The sequence below is a fragment of the Eschrichtius robustus genome, chromosome 16 (assembly GCF_028021215.1).
Source record: "Eschrichtius robustus isolate mEscRob2 chromosome 16, mEscRob2.pri, whole genome shotgun sequence".
NCBI lineage: Eukaryota > Metazoa > Chordata > Mammalia > Artiodactyla > Eschrichtiidae > Eschrichtius > Eschrichtius robustus.
In genome coordinates, this window is record NC_090839.1 from 15,785,972 (window position 1) to 15,806,567 (window position 20,596).

General features: G+C 36.8%; 1 protein-coding gene across 2 annotated transcripts in view; it reads right to left on the reverse strand.

The window, feature by feature from the left end:
- Nucleotides 1-20,596, reverse strand: part of STK4 (serine/threonine kinase 4) — a 94,311-nt gene that overhangs the window by 31,700 nt on the left and 42,015 nt on the right. For both annotated transcript variants that reach the window (XM_068565814.1, XM_068565815.1), the window contains one exon: nucleotides 6,452-6,609. In XM_068565814.1, the coding sequence (XP_068421915.1) occupies nucleotides 6,452-6,609 (158 nt within the window). The remainder of the gene's footprint in view (nucleotides 1-6,451; nucleotides 6,610-20,596) is intronic.

The window sequence follows — 20,596 nt, forward strand, 5'->3', positions numbered from 1 at the left end:
TTCTCATCCATAAAATGGCAATAATATTGCCTACCTCCCGGGATGGTTATAAGGACTGAGCTAATATACTTAAAGAATCTTACACCAATGTCTGGCACAAAGTAAGTTCTCAATAAATGTAAGCTATTATTAGCACAAGGTATCAAAATTATTTGATTGTCTTTTCTGCTACGCTATGTACTTTCTCAGGGTAGTGACTAAATATGTTGAATTAATTCAGAGACTGCCTCTGAGTTTAATTGAAAAGCATGTACTAACGATAAGCTAGGCAACTGCAAGGTGTTAGGAATACAGAGATGAGTAAAAATCCCAGCCGTCAAGGATCTTACAGTCTTGGCTATTCACACGTAGAGGACTTCAGTGTATAGAGACTGAATTAGTAAGTGGGGGCCAGCTATTACCAACTCTTTTTAAAGAATAAGTCATAAGAAATCTGGAGACAACTTTATTTGAATAAATAGGGAACTTACTCCAAAACCTAATATACCAAGAGCTGATAATCAGCAATCCCTGCAAAGTTAGTAAGATTGAAAAGTACTGTGGTTCATCTAGGTCTGCAGAAGCTCTGGCTAATTCCATTTAGACTAAAACCAAGGAAATCTAAGTATTGATAGAATTTTTAAAAAACATATCTCACTCCATTTTTTTTAAAATTTAAGTGAGCAATATGTTAATATAGTAATACATTCCCACTTTAAAAACAGTTAAAACTGAAGTTCTTCTCCTCAAAGGCAGTGACTCTTACCAAGTAGTTTTATATCCTATCTTTTTTATCTATACAGTTGCATGTGTACATAACAGAAATATGTAGTATGGTTTGCGGTTTTTAAAAAATTTACACAAATGGTATCACACAGCTTGCATTATTCTGCATTTTATCATTATTATATAATAAATTCCCATAATATACACAGGTATATTTCTCAGCTCTATCCTCTTACCATTGATCTATGTTTTCTTCTGGCAATATTGCAATGCTTTCGTTATTGTGGTGTTGTACATATAAATCCAACCTCATTGTCTTCTTTTTCAAAAGTATCTTGGATATTTTTATGCAATTACACTTCCATACAGGAACTAACTATGGTATAATGTTTAAACATCTAGTTATCTAGGTTTTCAAATATAATGATATAAAATTTTAAACAATAATATTCTCTTCCCATTCTTACATTGTTCTATCTCTAGTAACATTCTCTCCCCTTTCCTCTACTATAGTTTTTGGTATCTTCTTCCTTTTTAATTTGATCAAATCTGCCAAATGTTGGTTCCTTTCAAAGAACCAACTTTTGGTTTTACCGACCCAAATTTTGTTTGTTTTCTATTTCATTAAATTCTGCTTTTATCTTTATTTTTGTCTTATTTACAATCTTTCTTGTATTCTAAAAAGAAAATACAATTAAGGCTATAAATCTTCCTATGAATACCATTTTTGCTTCATCCCACAGGTTTAAATGACAGTGATCTGGATTTTGTACGGTTCTTATAATTCATTTCTCAACATTTTATAATTTCTGTTTTGATTTTATCTTTAAAGCAAGAATTATTTAGAAATATACTTTTACATTTCCAAGTGTAATAAAGTGGCTTTGGCTACTTTATTCTTGTTAATTTCCAACTTTTTATTATAGTTGGTGAATGTGGCCTGGATGACTTCTGTACTGAGATTTTTTTCAAGCACTTTAAAACATAGTCAAATTTTGTGAATATTCCATATATATTTTAAAATTTTCACGAATATTTGAAAAGTGTTCCTATTTTCTGTTTTATCAACCTTGTTAATTGTGTTAGTTTTGGTTTTTTGTCTAATTGAAATGTCAAATTTTGAGAGAAGAATATGTAAGCCATCAACTATGACTGCAGTTTTCTCATTGCTCCTTGTATTTCTATTGGTTTTGGATAAATATATATGCTTTGTATAGGTTCATGACTTTTGTCCTCTGGATCAAGCACACCTTTTAGCAACTTAAAATATGCCCCTTTCCCAGGTAATGTTCCCTTGTCTTGGATTCTATCTTATCTGATATTAATATTGCTTCACCGACTTTCTTTTAGGAATATTTGCCCAGCGTATCTTTTTCCATTCCTCTGTTATAAACTTTTTGGTGATATTTTATTTTAGCTATATCTCTTATAAACAGTAGTTAGCTGAATTTCGACGGTTATTTTTATCCAGAGTCGCCATCATTCAACAGGTGATTTTAATGCACTCGCGTGTATTGTGATTACTGATGTGTTTACGATGGACTGCTACCCTGTGTGTCATTCTGCTCCTTATATACACTCACCGTGTCCTGCTTCAGACTTTGTACTTCTTCCCTCCACCTTCCCGTGCCTGGCTTCCCCTCTTTATTCAGGTCTTGCTGAATGTCCCATCTCTCTGCAAGGCCTCCTCTCACACTATCTCTTACTGTGCTTTTTTTTTAAATAGCCACTATTACCTGAACTGGTATATTACCTGACTTAATGTCTGTTTCCCTCACCACAGTCAACTCCAGGAGAGCCTGGGTCTTGTCTGTCTTGTTCACCCTCTTGGTACTAAGCCTTCTTAGACGAAAATAGTACAGTGTGTTTTTGGAAGATCTATGAGCCAAACTGGGTTTAAGTTGACAGCTTTTTGTGGCTTTACGATGGCAAAATGGGAGGGTTTGAATTCTCATAAAAGCAACATTCATTTCCAAAAATGCATCTGTTTATGGACTATGAAATACTAATTGGAGAGAATATTGCATTTTCAAGCACTTTTTACTTACACTTTAATATACGTCAAAAATTAAAGGAAATCTTTGTTGCTTTTTCAATTTGGCAAATAAGGCAATTCAATTTTAGAAATGCAACAAGAATTCAGTTTCAGATGAAAATATGAAGTTTTTTGTCAGTATCAAGTTCTGCCACTGTTGATGATTTAATTACTTCCCATTTGCCATTTTGGGCAAAAAATTTCATTTCAAAATAGCAATTGCCTTCACAGGAATAAAGAGAATATCTTCTTTATAACTAAATACTGCCCGCTGGGAAATCAGAAAGTCTCTCTCTAAGAGACGGTTGGGGAGAACAGGACGGCTAGTCTGACACACATCCTTCTTTAAGCTTAGTGAGGTTACTCAGAACACTTTCTTCACTCAACAAACTGGTTCTTTCTATGCCAGATGTCACTTTCAAATGTACATTTTCCTGATTTTAGGTACTGCTTTGGTACCTCCAATAAGAGTACAGGAGACTCAAAAGGGGAGTAAAAAGGAAATTTTAAAGTCATGCAATGCTAATAAAATATGAATACATGTGATTTTGGAATTTCTATAGTACCTAACAGGAAAGAAAGAAGAAATTTATATGAATTTAGCAGGTTAGGATCATGCATAAGGTAGGTTAAAACTCAGATTACTGGGCACTGTCTCCAGAGAGTCTGATTTAGTGTGTCTCGGGTGGGGCCTGAGAAACCATTTCCAACAGGTTTCCAGGTGATGCTGACACTGCTGGCCTGGGGATCACACTTTGGGAAACACTATTTGAGAAATTATTTTAAATGCTTGATTTGGGATGAAGGTGATACAGCAAGAATATCAAGGCATTAAAAATAGTTTTCATCTGCTCTTTGGAACTTTGTGGTGTAGTAGCTCATATATACTCCACCTCAATTGTCTTTCATTGTTTAGCTTGAAATTCTCTTAAAAGAGAATTTTAAAATAAATTCTCCTGAAATTTTCAAGGTAAAATTAGAATAAAATTTTATATGTCAGGATGGGTTGGCTCAGACACACTGTGGACATATACGAATCCAAATGATTTAGAGCACGAGTCCCCAGATCAAATGTCCTAAAAATGCCAGACAGGTTAGATACCTAATACAAGTGAATGAAGTAGATCAGATCTTGAAGAGAGCCAGAGAGGTCAGACCCGAAGAGGGCAGCTGCTACTCAGCTCCAGACAACCATCAACCAAAAATGTAGGTCTTTTATGGTCAGATCTTCCAAGTTTTCAAAATAAGCTGGAGTTCTGACATTTCATGTAGAAGCTCTCAATTTTTAAACACAGGCAACTAATTTAAAACTTTTAAACACTGTGTAGGACACACAAAAGAGGTGTGTGGGCTGGATGATGCCAGTTTATAACCTCTGTTAAGTCTCAGGACCTTTCTCCTGCACCAGCCAGGAATAATACAGGTTGGGCAATGTGCTAACCTAGTCACCATACTCATGGGCCCACTCCCTCCAACAGCCATCTCCTTCCCAAATAAAAAGCTCTCTCTCTAAAGACCTACTAAAGCCCCTTTGCATAAGTAGCTTGCCTATCAAAATAAGTTCTCTGGCAATGATCTTAGTATGGGAAGGCTATGGCAGAGAGAAGTGAATTCTTCAAACGCTGGAACTGCTGATCCCAAATTAATGATTAGCTTAAAGTGACTGGAATCTCAGGATCATTAACTAGACCTGGGAATACAGATTTGAGGATTCTTAAGGATTCTATCACAATGGTGATGTGATCTGGTACCCAGAAGTTGTTTCATCTTTACCTAAAGACTCACTAAACTGAGAAAATCAGTGCTTACAAAGATGTCCACGACAACTACGGAGCCAACATGGAATCGCAAACATGAAGATTCAAATCTCTGAGTCTACTCTGATTAACAGTGTCAGCCTAGAACACTGTGTTAAGAAGGCTTCTGAAGCTGAATCCTGACTCAGTGGAAAATATGAATGCCAAAGACCTAGAAGAGAGGAATGGCAGCAGACGTGCCCCACATTTGGCCTCTTCTGTATAGTAGGTAACAACACTACACCTGTGTTCACAAAATCTAGTCTTCCTGTAGTACATTAATATAGCAACCAATATAATGTTTTCAAAACGTAAGTAGGATCAACTCACATCTTGCCAGTAGCTTTCCATCTCACTCAGAGTAAAAGCTGAAGTCCTTATTATTACACAAAAGCCCTAACGTCGTCTGACTCCCCATTACATCTCTGATCTCATTTCCTGCTACAACACATCCCCTTGATGCCATTCCAAACATACTATTCACTTCACTGTTCTGCAAACACACTAAGCAAGTTCCTGCCTCAGGACCTTTACATTTGCTATTCCAGCTGCCTGAAAAGCTCTTTCTCTGGAGAGTCACAAAGTTCACTCTCTCATCTTCTTACCAATGAGAACTTCCTTAACTCATTATTTTAAATTGCTACAAATTTACACACACACACACACACACTCCCTCCCTCTCCCTCTCCTTTTCTCCTTCCCTTCCCCACCGATCTTTTCCTGCTTCATACTTTCTACAACACTTACCACTATCTGACACACGAAATATTTTACTTCCTTATTTTCCTTCTTCTAAAATGAAACCTCCAAGAGGGATGAGTTTTTGACTGTTCTGTTCACTACTATATCCCTAGAAGAGTGTCAAGCACATACTGGCACTCAAAGAGCTAATAAATAAATGAGTGAACAAAGAGATGATAAAACAAATGAACCTGGGTCCTAACATGGGTTCAGGGACTAATCGGTTAAATAACCTCAGGTGAGTTATTCTGGTCCTCAAAAGATCTCTATCATTAGTTGTATAAACTATGACATTCTTGCTACTCTACAAAAGCAGAAACTATGTTATGGAAGAATGACATCATTTCCTCTAGACCGGTCAGTAGGATAGGAGAAAGCCAGGACTAGAAAGCCTCCCCAAATCCAAATCTAATGTGCAATCTAGTTCTTATAAACAACAGAATTATGACAGAATCTAAGAATGTAAAAATTAAATACTCCTAAACAGAAAATCCTTTTCTAGAAAAGGAATGCAGACTCCTTAGCTTACTTTTATTTGCACATTTTTTTTTTTACTGCCTCTACACATTAAATCTCTGTGAACATTAACAAGTGTCTGTGGTTGAGGGAGAACGTTCCACAGCAGAAAGAGGAAATACACACCCTGTTTTTCCTATGAAACTCTGGAATGATTTAATATTCAGCCTCGGACAAAATTCAGAATAATCCTCTCAGAGAGACTGAAATTAGGATAATGGTTAGCCAAACAACAAAGACACTACAAAATAGCACTAACTGCCCTCCAGTCTAATTCTTAAATATAAAATCACAATCCCAGATAAACTAGTAAAGACAGTGCATCTTCACTGGATGACTAAATATTTCTTTTACCATTAACAAATTCAAACTCAACAAAAGGAAAAATGGCAAGTGAATAAATAATTATTAAAGCAAAAGAGATGCCACTAATTAATCGGGGGCCCTCGGAACAGCTCAAATGTCAGTCAAAATGTTGTCTCAGACTCCTGAGGCCCTCAGTCCAGGAGCTGCCGCCAGGCGCATTTAGAGGAGCTGTGAGCTGCACAATAAAATGCTCAAGCACTTTGCACTTTCAGTGAAATGACAGAATTAGATGTGTGATATTTCAAACAACTTTCCCCCGCAGACATAACCATCTGCTTCCAAGTCTACTTACGAACTCATAGTCTCCATCCTGTGGAACTTTCCAATCTGAAGAGTTCTTCAGTGGGCCAGGGACACTCTTGCCAAAGCTGTTGATTTGATTTTCCTTTTCTTTTTGTTCAAAGTATTCAAGGAAAGATGGTCTTGCAGGCTGCATGGTCTCATCCCTTCCTGAAATCCAAGAAAAACAAAAGGTGAAATATAGTATCTCAAATTTCATATAAGTTTAGTAAATGGATCTGTCTCCAGATGGGCTATGGTCATGGAATCGGTGGCATTTTGTTAGATAAAGAGTCCTTCAAGATTCTAGTGAAAACTATAGGAAAAAGCACAAATGCTAACTCAAAATACTTTTCATAGAATTTCAGAGGATTCATAGCACCCCCAGGGTCCCTTTTTCTAAACGGGAAGACTTGGTGATGCAATAACTCTACATCAGCTACAAGTAATACTTTTTGGATCCCCTATAGCAAAGAGTTCCTATAACATTTAGACCGAAAAGAGAGAAGCAAGCCAAAATATTTATTAATCATCTACATATATAATATGCTCTACAGGCATTAGAGTCAGGAAGGGGGGATGATATCATAGTGATTGATTTCCCTTGGCAAAATCATGATCTAATTTGACTAATCAGAAAAATAGGCATGAAAAAGAATATCTAAGTAAATCACAACCCACTCCATGAAATATTATATAACTTTTAAAATACTATTTACAAATGGTTTATGATAAAGTTAAGGAAAAAAAATAAGATATTATATACAGTACAATCTCAACTCCATAAAATCATACACTTAGGAGAAAAAAAAGGACTAGAAAAAAATATACCAGAATGTTAACAGGATTTGTCTCTGACAGTAGGATTATAGGTGATTTTATTTAATTCTTTTAAATATTCTTTAAAAGAAGACAGTATAGGATAAATATTAAATAGATAGAACTGATTCTAAGAGTTACATGTGCCCAGGAGATGAAGAAATCTTCCAAGATGAGTGATCAGGAGAGACTGGTAGAAGGGCTTAGGTTAGCAGTCACAAAGCAGGGTAGCTACATAGTAGAGCAGAATCAGTAGTTATGTAACAGCAGTTACCATATGAGAGCAGAATACAGCAGTTACTAGTTAGAACTAGTAACAATCACAGAAAGAATAACTTTACCTGGCATGACTTAAAAACCTAGTTAGCTGAATGTACCTATTTCACAGTAGTCTAATACTGGGAAGTATAGAAGTTTTTTTTTCAGTACTTTGCATGAACATGTGGATTTATACTGCCCTTTCCCCCAGTAACCAGAAAAAAAGACCAGAAGGTTCAGAGCTTTAAGAAGTGAATGGGCAGGAGTCCAGAAGATAAAGAACAGCAAGTGTTTTCTCTCCAAGAACCGTTGTTCCATGCAATCTTATCTCTTGACATCTGCCTAGTCCCAGTTTCGAGCCAGCGCCCTGACTGCCTCTCAGATATTTGTCATCTTACTCACCATCACCACTGCCAAGTTCAACAGCAGCCAATCCCAGATTTGCCCACTTCCAGATGCTGCCAATAGCTTACTTCACTGTTGCCCCCTCATTTATTAGGGATCAAACACAATATTTGCTAGGACCAGTCAACAATTATGTGCTGAATGTCTGTTTTGTTTTGTCTGTTTTAGGTACGATGTTAGGTGCTTTTCACACTTATTTTGTTTACTTTTGAAATTAAATTTAAGGTATTATTTCATAATACAGTTCTGAAGGAAAGGCAACAAAATAAAACTTGTAAAAATGGGGGTGTTTTGGATTTCCTGACAAGTTCGGATGGAAAGGACTTTTGATCAGTGCCTTCCTCCAGGACCACCAGAGGAGAAGGTTGGCTCGGAGACAACTCTGCAGCAAGCCTACCCATAATCCTACACATCAAAAGGGGTATTTAGAGGGCCTCCTGAGCCGAGCAACTGTGACAGTGCTATAGATGGCTGAAATACGCAGTATGCAGTGTACTTTTATACAAAATATTCTGCGACTTCCCTGGCAGTCCAGTGGTTAAGACTTCACGCTCCCAATGCAGGGGGTGTGGGTTTGATCCCTGGTTGGGGAACTAAGATGCCACATGGTGCAGCCAAAAAACAAATCCGGACCAGATACTAGGTTCAGACCAGCTGAAGAGAATAGAAAGTCTAGAAACAAAGTAGAAAGCCCAAATGGATATCCAAACAACTGGATAGCTGTTTGGAAAAAGATTAAATTGTATCCACAGCTCATACCTTCAACCAGGAAAACTCCAAATGGATAAGAGCTCTAATTGTAAAAATGGAAACCATAAGTACTAGAAGAAAACATGTGTGAATGCAATGCATTTAAAACCTGAATGAGGAGAAAAGCTTTTTAACATACCATGACAAAAACCCAGATGCAATTAAAAAAAAAAAAAAGGATGTTTTCTTTGTGTGAAGGAAATATCACAGATTTTTAAAAATTAATAAACACAAATAGGGACTTCCCTGGTGGTCCAGTGGTTAAGAATCTACCTTCCAATGCAGGGGACGTGGGTTCGAACCGTGGTCGGGGAACTAAGATCCCACCTGCCGCAGGGCAACTAAGCCTGTGCACCACAACTAGAGAGAAGCCCATGCACCACAAGGAAGAGACCGTGCACCGCAACGGAAGATAATGCATGCCTCAACGAAGATCCCATCTGCCGCAACTAAGACCTGACGCACGGCCAAAAATAAAATAAATTAAAAAATAAAAATTAAGCACACATACGCTATAAGCCAAGACGAAAGACAAATGACGAACTCGAAGAAAATATTGGTAACAAGTAACCATAAAGGTTTTAAAAGAATTTTCTTTTAAAAATAAATTTTAGAGTTCTTTATATCTTAGGAAGATAAGCTCCCAAATATACAAAGAATTCCAAAAATTAAGGAAAAGAAGACCCAGAAAAAGGTAGAAATATGGGCTAAAGATAGTATACACACAAAGATACCCAATTAATCCTTAAACATGAAAAAAACGTGAAGGTTCACTCATGAGAGAAATTCAAATCAAAATTACTTGGAGATGCGATTTCTTACATTTCAGTTTGGCAAAAGTCAAAAGCTTGATAATACCCTATCTGCTGGTAAGGATGTGGCAACACAGGCGCTCTCATACATTGCTGAATTTGGATGCAAAGTAGTACAAGCCCTATGAAGGGGATCTGGCAATATTTAATTATCAGAATATGAAACTGAAGAAGGTACAAAAAATACTGGTGTGTGGAATTTAAACCGAGGTATTAACATGAACTCATGATTTATTAAAAAAATTTTTGCTGAGCTTTTTTTATTAAAAGGTCTTGAAGCAATGGCTACCCCATTAGCAATGAGCACAGCTAGCACTCAGATTTTGGTTTCCAAATACCATTCCCCACCACAAGGAGCTAAGCCTTCTTAAGAGAAATAGCTAATTCCAGGTCTAGGACAGGAAAAGTACAAAGTGAGCCTGGAACATCTTTTTGTGCCAAAAAAAAACAAGTACTCCCAAACTGATAAGGACATATCAGCAGGACACAGAAGCCACCTTGAGGGGCTCCCACCGGTAAATTCTGGGACACTGAGCATCAAAAACAAAACAAAACAAAACAAAAAACACTGAATAAAAAGAGTCCATGAGCTCAGAGTAATAATCTAAAAGTGAAGGGGGTTAGGAGAGAAGGGAAAAGCCCTTCTTTAGAAAAATCACCACCTGACAACTGTATTGTGGTAATAAAAGAGGGTACAGTTGACTCTGTATCTGCAGGTTCCGCATCTGTGGATTCAACCAACCAGGACTCGAAAACATTAAAAAAAAAAAAAAAAAAAAAATCCAGGAAGTTCCAAAAAGCAAAAGTGGAATTTGCTCCAAGCCAGCAACTATTTACATGTCATTTACATTATATTTACAACTATTTACATAACATTTACATTGTATTAGGTATTATAAGTACTCTAGAGATGATTTAAAGTATACAGGAAGATATGTGAAGGTTATATGCAAATACTATGCTGCTTCATATAAGGGACTTGAGCATCTGCAAGCATCTGTGGATTTTGGTACCCATGGTGGGTCCCCACCTATACCAAGGGACAACTTTATCCTCTTTCTTAGGAAATACACACAAAACAGAATATCTCCTTTTTTTGAAGATACACACCAATATTTGAGGGTAAGTTGTATATATCATGCATCAATCTCTCCTCATTACTTCTGTCATTTCATGTCTGTTTACACAGCCTTCTCTATAAATGCACAAAGAAATGACTGAAATGTGTTCATCAATAAAAATGGTAACTTCTGGAGAGAAATAACAGGTAATTTAAAATATGTTCTTCTGTGGAACTGTTACAAAAACCATAAAGACATAATTAAAAAAAAATCATATCCAACAATAAAAATTGTATAATTGGTACAATATACTTCTATGATGCCTCAGTAATTCCCTTCAGTTGCAATACAGGTGGATTTTAGAAATTCAAGTCTTTAAACCAGAGATGAAACACTAACAATAACATTTCTATGGTCTAAATCTAAACTATGTCATAAAGATCAAAGAAACATCTCTTAAGCTAGAGTATAATTGTTTGTCTAACTTCTATCACTGTTTAGATGAGAAAATGAGAACATTTGCTTTCTACATATTTGAATTCCTCTATATTTGATAACAATAGCCCTTTGCAACTCACTTAAAGATCTCTAATATTTTTGGAGTTAAAATACCTAATATCCTTTGTCCCTTTCAACAACTAAGGGTCACAAATAAGAAACTCTATCTAAAATGCCTTTCCTTTCACCTTTTGATATCAATATCAGGGACCTGATTATACCTAATATTTATTAGAAATCAATGTTCCCAAAACTATAGTGAATTTTGTAATAAGAGAAGTTTTTAATCTAATCACACATTCAGGTATAAGCCAGGAGTAAAATGGACACACATATAAGAAACTTAATGATAGTGAAATGATTAGTTAAATGGTTACGTGTACAGGATTACAAAATAGCTAAAATTGATTTTGGAGGCAGCACAATACACTACAAAAATCCCTAACCTGGGGTTCAAAGATCTAGATTCTGGTCCTGACTATATGATCTTGACTAAACCATAGGTTCCAATCTAAAACTGAAGCCATGGACCATATTATTTCTAGCGTGCCATTGCAGCTGTGAAAATTCCATGATACTATCACTTGACAGTGGCTTATGACAACATATTTCTGCCTAGGTACTGATAAACATTCAAAAGGAATTCTTACTCCAGAGGGATGATGACACTTGATCGTCTCTAATCTAAAATATGCCACAAATTAGATGTGCGTGGACATAAACCAAAGACCAGACCTACTCAACAAATATTTGTGACAAGACTGTCTCTGATTCTTTGAGTTTCTTTTTGTTGTTGTTAGTGGTGTTTGGGGGGCTTTTTAAAAATAGATGGAAGAGGTGACTAAATTCTCCTTGGCCCAAAACTGTAATAAAAATATCATCAATAGATGTAGGTTATTAAAATGTTTTATATAACTAAAGCTGAAGAAATGAATGAATCAACTGATGGGGGAAGACACCTCAACTGGCAAGAAACAACATGCATTCAAAAACAGGTGTATTTTTGATCCCTGTATTTAGTGATTCCAGAAGTTAACTGTTTACACCACAATGATTCTTTCCTTATATGTGAGGGTGCTTCACCACTGTACTTAGTTTATTGGAGGAAATAGCACTTCTATTGTGACCTACATTTTCTTAATAACACTATAATTAATTAGAGCACCTGTTCACAGTTTGACTTTATAGACTGATAATAATTTTCAGTAAACAGATCTGCATTACTATCACAATTAGTATCTACAATAGCATGTTTGCAAACACGGCCTCTATAATTCCCTGCAAGTAGCCTTGGTATCCTCGCCCTTTACTAGTGCCCTCCCACAATGACTCTAGGCCTGGCCGTGTGACTTGCTATGGCCACTGCAATAGCCAATTTATTGCAAGCAGGGACTTGAAAAGTGCTTGCACATCCTATTACCATGTAAATAAACCTAGTGGGCATGCTACATGGCGGAATACTATGTGGAGAGAGGCCTTGACCAGGTGGTCTTAGCTGAGGCCTTCAGAAGTCAGCCAGCCCCAGCTGACCACTAGTTTTTTTGTGTTTTTTTTAATTTACTTATTTATTTATTTTTGGCTGTTTTGGGTCTTCGTTGCTGTGCACAGGCTTCTCATTGCGGTGGCTTCTCTTGTTGCAGAGCATGGGCTCTAGGCGTGCAGGCTTCAGCAGTTGTGGCACGCAGGCTCAGTAGTTGTGGCTTGCGGGCTCTAGAGCGCAGGCTCAGTAGCTGTGGCACACAGTTGCTCCACTTCCTGAAGCAGGGCTCGAACCCATGTCCCCTGCGTTGGCAGGCGGATTCCTAACCACTGCGCCACCAAGGAAGTCCCTGACCACTAGGTTTTGAGGTGGTTTGCTACACAGCAAAAACGAACTGATACAGTATCTGAGATCTGTCTCAATCTCTCTCCATCACACCCACACACACCAATCTATATCTACAAAAAGAGTTCCAGTCTTCAGGAACTCAGGTTTCAAATTCAACTAACATTGACTGAATACTTTCTAAGTTTCAGGTTTTCTACCAGATGCTTCCACAGGATGTTGCCATCCACACTTCATGAACACCACGTAAGTAAAGTAGGAGGGAGGAGGATCTGCGCTTGTTGGCACTTAGCAAGTGCTACACAATGTATCATTTCGTTTCATCCTCCCATCTTTTGAGGTATGTACTATTATTTCCACTTTCTAGATGAGAAATTTGCCTACAGTTATACAAGGATAGGATCTGAACCCTGATCATCAGGCTTTAAGGCTGGCGAGCTGCCTTTCATATTGCAAATTCTCTAAAATCAAAATGAGAATTCTTGACATATCCGAACTGCCATTAGGTTGAGCATAGAAAGACTAGGGGAATGGAATTTTCCCAGTAACCTTATCCCTGGACTCTTCTTTCGGCACTCCTGAGCGCGACCATCAAGCGGTGCTGAAAAGTGTGAAAGAATCATTCCCAGCTGACTAAAGGCAATGCTGTCCCCAGGGCTTCTGCTGGCTGGTGGGCTTTCTGTTTCAGTGTGAGGCAGGGTATTTTTTTTCAGACATATCCCAGGAAATGAAGACGTTCCATTGAATGATAATACCAGAAACCTGAAGCCGTTGGGAGAATGAACTCAGCAGAAAAGTCGAACTTTGAAAACAGCCATGTCTTGCTCTGATTCTTTTATCTGATGCACGGAATGCATGAATTCCTATACTATGACTGGCCCGTTCTTCTTTGTAAGCAGCATCTGGCAAGCTAAATGGACAATCTGTCAAAGTCCACAAAGGGGCAAATTCATAAGCAACTGTATCTTATATTTATTTTTCTTTGAAAAATGCTATGTGGGACTTCCCTGGTGGTCCAGTGGTTAAGAATCCGGCTTCCAATGCAGGGGACGTGGGTTCAATCCCTGGTCGGGGAACTAAGATCCCACACGCCGTGGGGCAACTAAGCCCGCACGCAACAACTGCTGAGCCCGTGCACTCTAGAGCCCGTACGCCACAACTAGAGAGCCCGCATGCCACAACTACTGAGCCCACGTGCCACAACTAGAGAGAAGCCCATGCACCGCAACAAAGATCCCATGTGCCGCGACTAAGACCTGGCGCAGCCAAATAAATAAATAAATAATTTCTTTTTAAAGTTCTAAAACTAGATTGTAAACAAATCGGGTATATCCTTACAATGGAATATTATTCAGCCATAAAAAGAAATGGAGTACTGATATATGCTGTAACACTGGTGAACCTTGAAAACATTAAACTAAGTGAAAGAAGCCAAATACAAAGACCACATTTTATATGATTCCATTTATATAAAATGTTCAGAATAGGCAAATCCTGAGAGACAGAAAGCATGTTAATGGCTGCCTGGGGATGGAGGAAAGGGTAATGAGAAGTGACTGCTAACAGGATTGTGGTTTCTTTGGGGGATGATGAAAATGTCTGGAATTTGACAGTGGCTACGATTGCACAACCCTGCTAATATATTTTTAAAAACCACAGAACTCTACCTTAAAATGGTGAATTTTATATGTGAATTATATCTCAATTAAAAATAATAAATTTAAAAAAATTAGACTGTGGTGATGGTTGTGTAACTCCATAAATATACTAAAAACCACTGAATTGTATGCTTTAAATGAGTGAATTATATATCAATAAATTTTTTTAAAAAAAACAGAAAGATCCCTTTTCTCTAGTATTTACTTTTATTTCTGGATTCACATGAACTATAACACAATGCCAAGGTAGTCATAATTGGCCAGGAGCTTGACCAAAGACTGAGGCCCATCTTTTCCTTTGGAATGACCATCTACTAGACATTAAACTTTATGCCCTTCCGTTTTAAATGTTCATTTTCAAGACTGTCACCAAGTAAACCACAATGGTCAACCTACTCTTTCCTTAATTTCTACAATAACTCTTTTCTACCTGTTCAAAGTAGAGAACTCGGAAAAGCCTACATTTTCTTCTCTGTTTCAAGCGTGAATACTTGCAAGGAAACAACTCAGATAATCTCTCACGTGTTTTCTTCTGGCTTGGAATAATATGCCTTATCATAGCGCTGTTTGTTTTGTTTTTTAATCTAACACTTACTATGTGTGTGGTTTTTGGTTTTGGTTTTGTGACTGGGCATCTAGGCGCTTTACATGTATTAATTCATTTAATTACACACGTTACTATCCAAGTTTCTGTATGTGGCCATAAATATTCCTTTGAATGTTCTCTGAAACCACTAAGAATTGCCAGAACCATAAGTTATAAGGTTCTCCAGAGTCTAACTTTTGAATAACTCTTCCAGGAACCAGTTTTGGTAATTGCCTCTGTGTAAACTGATTTGACTTCTGGGCAATGAAGCTCTGGATCTTTAAGTCTAGCGTGCTACCATATGTCTATTCGGAGAGATCTGAATCCAGATTTCAAGGGGTTACTAACTAGAGCAGTAGAGGCAGCACATCTAAAAAGATACATACAAAAGGTTCACCGGTGAGAACGAGCCATACCTTGGTTCTTGCAACAACTTCCTGATTGGTCTCACGGTTTCCAGTCTTTTCAAACTCCATATCATCCCACTGACTGTCCTAAAAAACCACTTTGTTATGTCACTTTTCTGATCAAAATGTCTTTATATTACCCTATTACCAACAAAGTCAAGTTCAAACTTCTTACTTTGGCATTCAAGGTCCTCCAATATCTGGTCAACACCCACTTCAGCCAAACTGGATGTTCACCATATATCCCCTCCTTTCTGACTCTGCACCTGCCTGGAATATCGTCCCCAGCCTTTCTGTATATCTCATTTCTCACAAATCCTTCGACATTTTTCTGAACCACTTACCCAGCATTTGTCTTATTATTATATTACTACCTTTATACGTAGACGCCCTATCTCCTCAACTAAGTTATGTCAACATCAAATACCACTATCTGAGGCAGCCGGAGTAATGTTCCAGACATGTAAGGAATTAGAAACAACGGTACTAGTACAGTAGGCACTCCATACATGTTAGATAATGACAAAAGTCATCTCCCCCTTTTAACCTACAAATTCCGGGTCAGCAGTAAACATGTCATTTGGTTTTTGTACGCTACACAGTAACGACACATAGTGACTACCTAATAGATACTTTTTGGTGGGTATTAAATATTTATCTTTAACACATACTGGTTCCAAGCTGATATTTTTTTTAGAGCATAAACACTTAAGAGAATCATCTACTTTTTCTTTGGGACTCATTTAAATTTATCAGAATGTATCTCCATTTTCTTGCTGAGCAAGAGTAAGCAGGTCAGAACAGCTTAGAGCACCAGAAAAATATATTGCCCTAACTGATCAAAACTGATTTATCTGCTTCTCAGGCATAAGAGCCAAAGTATATCTTTTGGACTTTTTCCTGTATTCTTCATTACTACCATGCTACTGCCCTCTTTTGGAAAACAGATTTCCCCCATGGCTATTCTTGGCTCTCCTTTTACCAATTTAACTCTAATGGAGCAGCATATTATCCTCCTCAAAATACAGGCCTTGAGCCTTTCAGCCATGTCACACTGAGATCTGGTACTTTCATATCCTAACATGTGGTCTGGCAGGTGGTTTGAATGAATTTTCAGGCACCACGTGTCTGTGCTTTTTGGCTTATCCCAAAAGAATCAAGAATGTTAACTGTTTCCAAAGATAAAAGTGAGCCCAGCATCTGGACATAATCAGAAAAACTGCACAAACAATTAGGATTTAGTCTCCACTCTGGCAGGATGACCTTGAACTATCTGTGCAACTGTGAGAAAAGTCTGAGGACCAAGATCTCTGCTATTCTGCTGTAAATCCCACCCTAGAGGGAGATTCTGATAAATGCACAGTGAACCCCACTGATTATCTTTCAGGGATCGGAAAAAAAAAATCCAGTCAGTAATAAATTTCGCAGTGTTAAGATAACAGTTTGAAACTTCACAAAGGAAGGCTCACGTAGATTCAAAGTCTAGCCTTCTTTATAATCTACCATCTTATATTTTGAGCTATTGCTTAACAGATTCTCAAAACATGTTATCCTGTTACCAAGGAATTTGAATCACTCTCTCTCTCTCTCTCTCCTCAGCACATTTTAAAAACATTACTGAAACTGACAAGTGACCTTCCTTTAGATCAACCATCTTCATGCCAGTGCTTAGACACAGAAGTGGCACTTACAAAACACCGTTAATGCCAAGGGCACAAACTAAAAAAAAGTAAAAAACATGACTAGTAAGAGAAAAGGATTTAGGATGTAGAAAAGTAGCTCAGGTTGAAGGAATTTTTAGGTCCAATGAAAAAAACCACTGTCACACACTAAAAGACCCATTACTTACTATATACTTACTATACTACTTACCATTTTTAAGCATTTCTATGCTAAGCGTTTCCCATATCTATCTCCTATCATCTTAACAACCTGACAAAATAGGAACTTTTATGCTTCACTTTTTCAGGATAGGAAACTGAGGCTCAAAAAAGGAAATAACTTGTCAAAGCTGACAAAGTTTATAAAATTCTGAGCCAAGTGTCAAATCAAAGACTCTGATTCCAAAAATTAATGTTCTTTCCGCTACTCTTTTTTCTTTCTCCTACCCTTATTGAGAGACATGTTTCTAAAACCAAACTACGTTTTAAGTTTTAGCTTTGATATGTATAAGCACACTAATGCTATCTGAAATTCGCATATGATGCTGACGGTGAGTGGCAAAGATACATGGACTTAATATTCTCTGATGATAGTTTTAAACATCCTGAGGGGATCTGAAATCAGACAGTAAGGTTATTGTAGTAAAAGAAGCATTAAAATACCTGTAGTACTTTATGTCCTAGTAACTGTCCTTGCAATGTTATAATCTGAGTCAGAGAGAATGAGATAGAGAACACACAAGGGAGTCACTGTTATAACAATCCCCTTCAAAACACTGCAGGTGGAAAGAAGATAGGCTGTGAGTCAAGAATTTCCATCTTACACAGCTCTGAAATTAGCATCTGACCGATGGTGTTGAAATAAAATCATTTTAACAAGATCCTGGACTTTGGTTTTAACATGAGGAAACTCACAGCAACGATAGGTGCCTTCGTGAGACCTAGGACTTTCTGGGAAACTATAAATACGTAACGTTTTTACCACATAATACTATCACAGCAGTTTACCCGAAACATGGTTCTGAGTTGCTCTAACTTAATTATGCCACCATGCTTTAAAATTCTATTTCAAAGAGATTCATTAGAATACAATTAGAAATTCAAGTTTGAAATAGAAATCATCCACTCACTCCCTTTAGTTCACTGAGTCTAATTTAAAAGGCTTGAGTCAGTGGAAACAATCTTTCAATTCAGTGGTCCAAGTTCTGCAAGCCAGGTGGCCTAATAAGCCTGGAGATAAGGACGGGGAACGGGCTGCCATGTATCTCTTGGGAAGGCAGTGAGGACAAGAATACCATATCGTAGCCAATGAGTCTTGGAAGGGAGAACTGTTGCCTGTCAAATCTTTAGTAGATGAGGTACATATTTCAAGTGGCCGTCCTTTGGCTTGTCATTTCCTCATTTGGGGCAAAAGCATTTAACTGCTAAACTACAAATTTATGCAATTCGGGATCAGTTGCTCCAGGATTTTTTTGTTATCTCTGCCTCTGAAAAAAGAACTTTTTTTGTTGTTTTCAAAAGATACTTTATACTTAAAGTATTATTAAAGTATAATAATGTAGTTTATTTGACAACATATTTTTAATATGTTTTGAAAGCTTGGATTCTTTCTCTACTTCTAGTATAGAAGTTCTCATATTTGCTCCTAAATATAATATCTTATTTGATAATGATCAACTAAAACAGGATAAATTCTCTTCCTTTAAAAAAAAACGTTCGCTTGATAATGAAATGGTGAAACAATTTTTCTGCATATTAAGACGCACCAAAAAACACCCCACATATAATTTAATATAAAATACACGGATGGCAATATGTACAAAATTTCATTATTTTCATAGCACTACTAATGATATTCAGTGTCCAATATATTACTTTGAATGACATTATTAATAGTTAATATAACTGAATCACTTTGCTGTATACTTGAAACACATTATAAAATACCTATACCTCAATTTAAAAAATGGACACAATATAATTTTTTTCAATAAAAGGATTGTTAATTTAAAAAACTAACATTTTCCTAAACCTGTGTGATATGCTTGGTTTTCTAAAGCACAAATTTCTGTCAATATTAATGACAGATGTAATAGCTGAATCAGTAAAAACGAACAACCTCAAGATACTCTTTTATTAGGACACTCTTAAGTAAAACTCTTTCAAATTTATGAACTATCCCAAGTTAGCCTCTTGAGGTTTATTTCTAAAAACTGAAAATCATGAATTAAAAATCATGTAATGTTTTATGTTGACATATCAGATGTACAAAACCTTCCAATGTTACAAAGACTATCCGGATAACCTTCACCCAGATGCCTCAAATGTTAACATTTTACTACATTTCCATTATCATACGTCAATCTACCTAGCTATAAAACCTTGTCTGTTTATTATCACAGCTATGAGCCTTGATAATCCAAACACCAACATCACAAAAGCCTTAGGTTTGAAGATCCTAGAAATAGGTGTCAAAAGACAAGAAAGGCAGGCTTTTCACAATATTTAACAAGAAGCCCTGTACCACAGTAGCAATGAGGACTAGAAGTCAAAGGTTTGTCATCTAGGGTGACTTTAGAAAAGACGCTGAACTTTTAACTTGAACTTCCTCATTCTGTATGGCAGGAAGCTCATAACTAGTGGACCCATATCTCAGGGAAGGTGTGAAAGTCAAATATAAAAGGAACAATTCCCAGGAAGCGTTAACAATTCTAAATCTATATTCATCAGACAATGCAACCTCAAAATACAAAAGTCCTCCTCCCCAAAATATAAATCTCAAAATTAATAAAAATTGACAAATCACAACCACAGAGTAACAATTTTAACATATCTCCCTCAGAAACCAAAAGATCAAGTATCAAAAATTAGTGGGGAATAGCTATATTTGAAGACAATTAACAAGCTAAATCAACGGTATATATATAGATTCCTACAAACCATTAGAAAACACACATTCTTTCTAAGGCATACAAAGAACACTTAACAAAAATTACTGACATATTAGGCCACAAATGTCACAAGAAAACATCAAAAAACTGGTATCAGGGACTTCCCTGGCGGTCCAGTGGTTAAGACTTCACCTTCCAATGCAGGGGGTGCGGGTTTGATCCCTGGTTGGGGAGCTAAGATCCCACATGCCTGGCGCCAAAAAACCAAAACATAAAACAGAAGCAATATTGTAACAAATTCAATAAAGACTTTTAAAATGGTCCACATCAAAAAATCTTAAAAAAAAAAAACTGGTATCACACAGACTGTGTTCTTTAGCCACAATTCTCTGAAATTGAAAATTAAAAATAAGCAGTTAAAAAAATTCATACAATTTGGTTTTTAAAAAGCACTTCTGAATAATTCATGGGTTAAAAAAGAAATATGTAATAAGCACAAAGCATCACAAGCTGGGAAAAAGTACTTA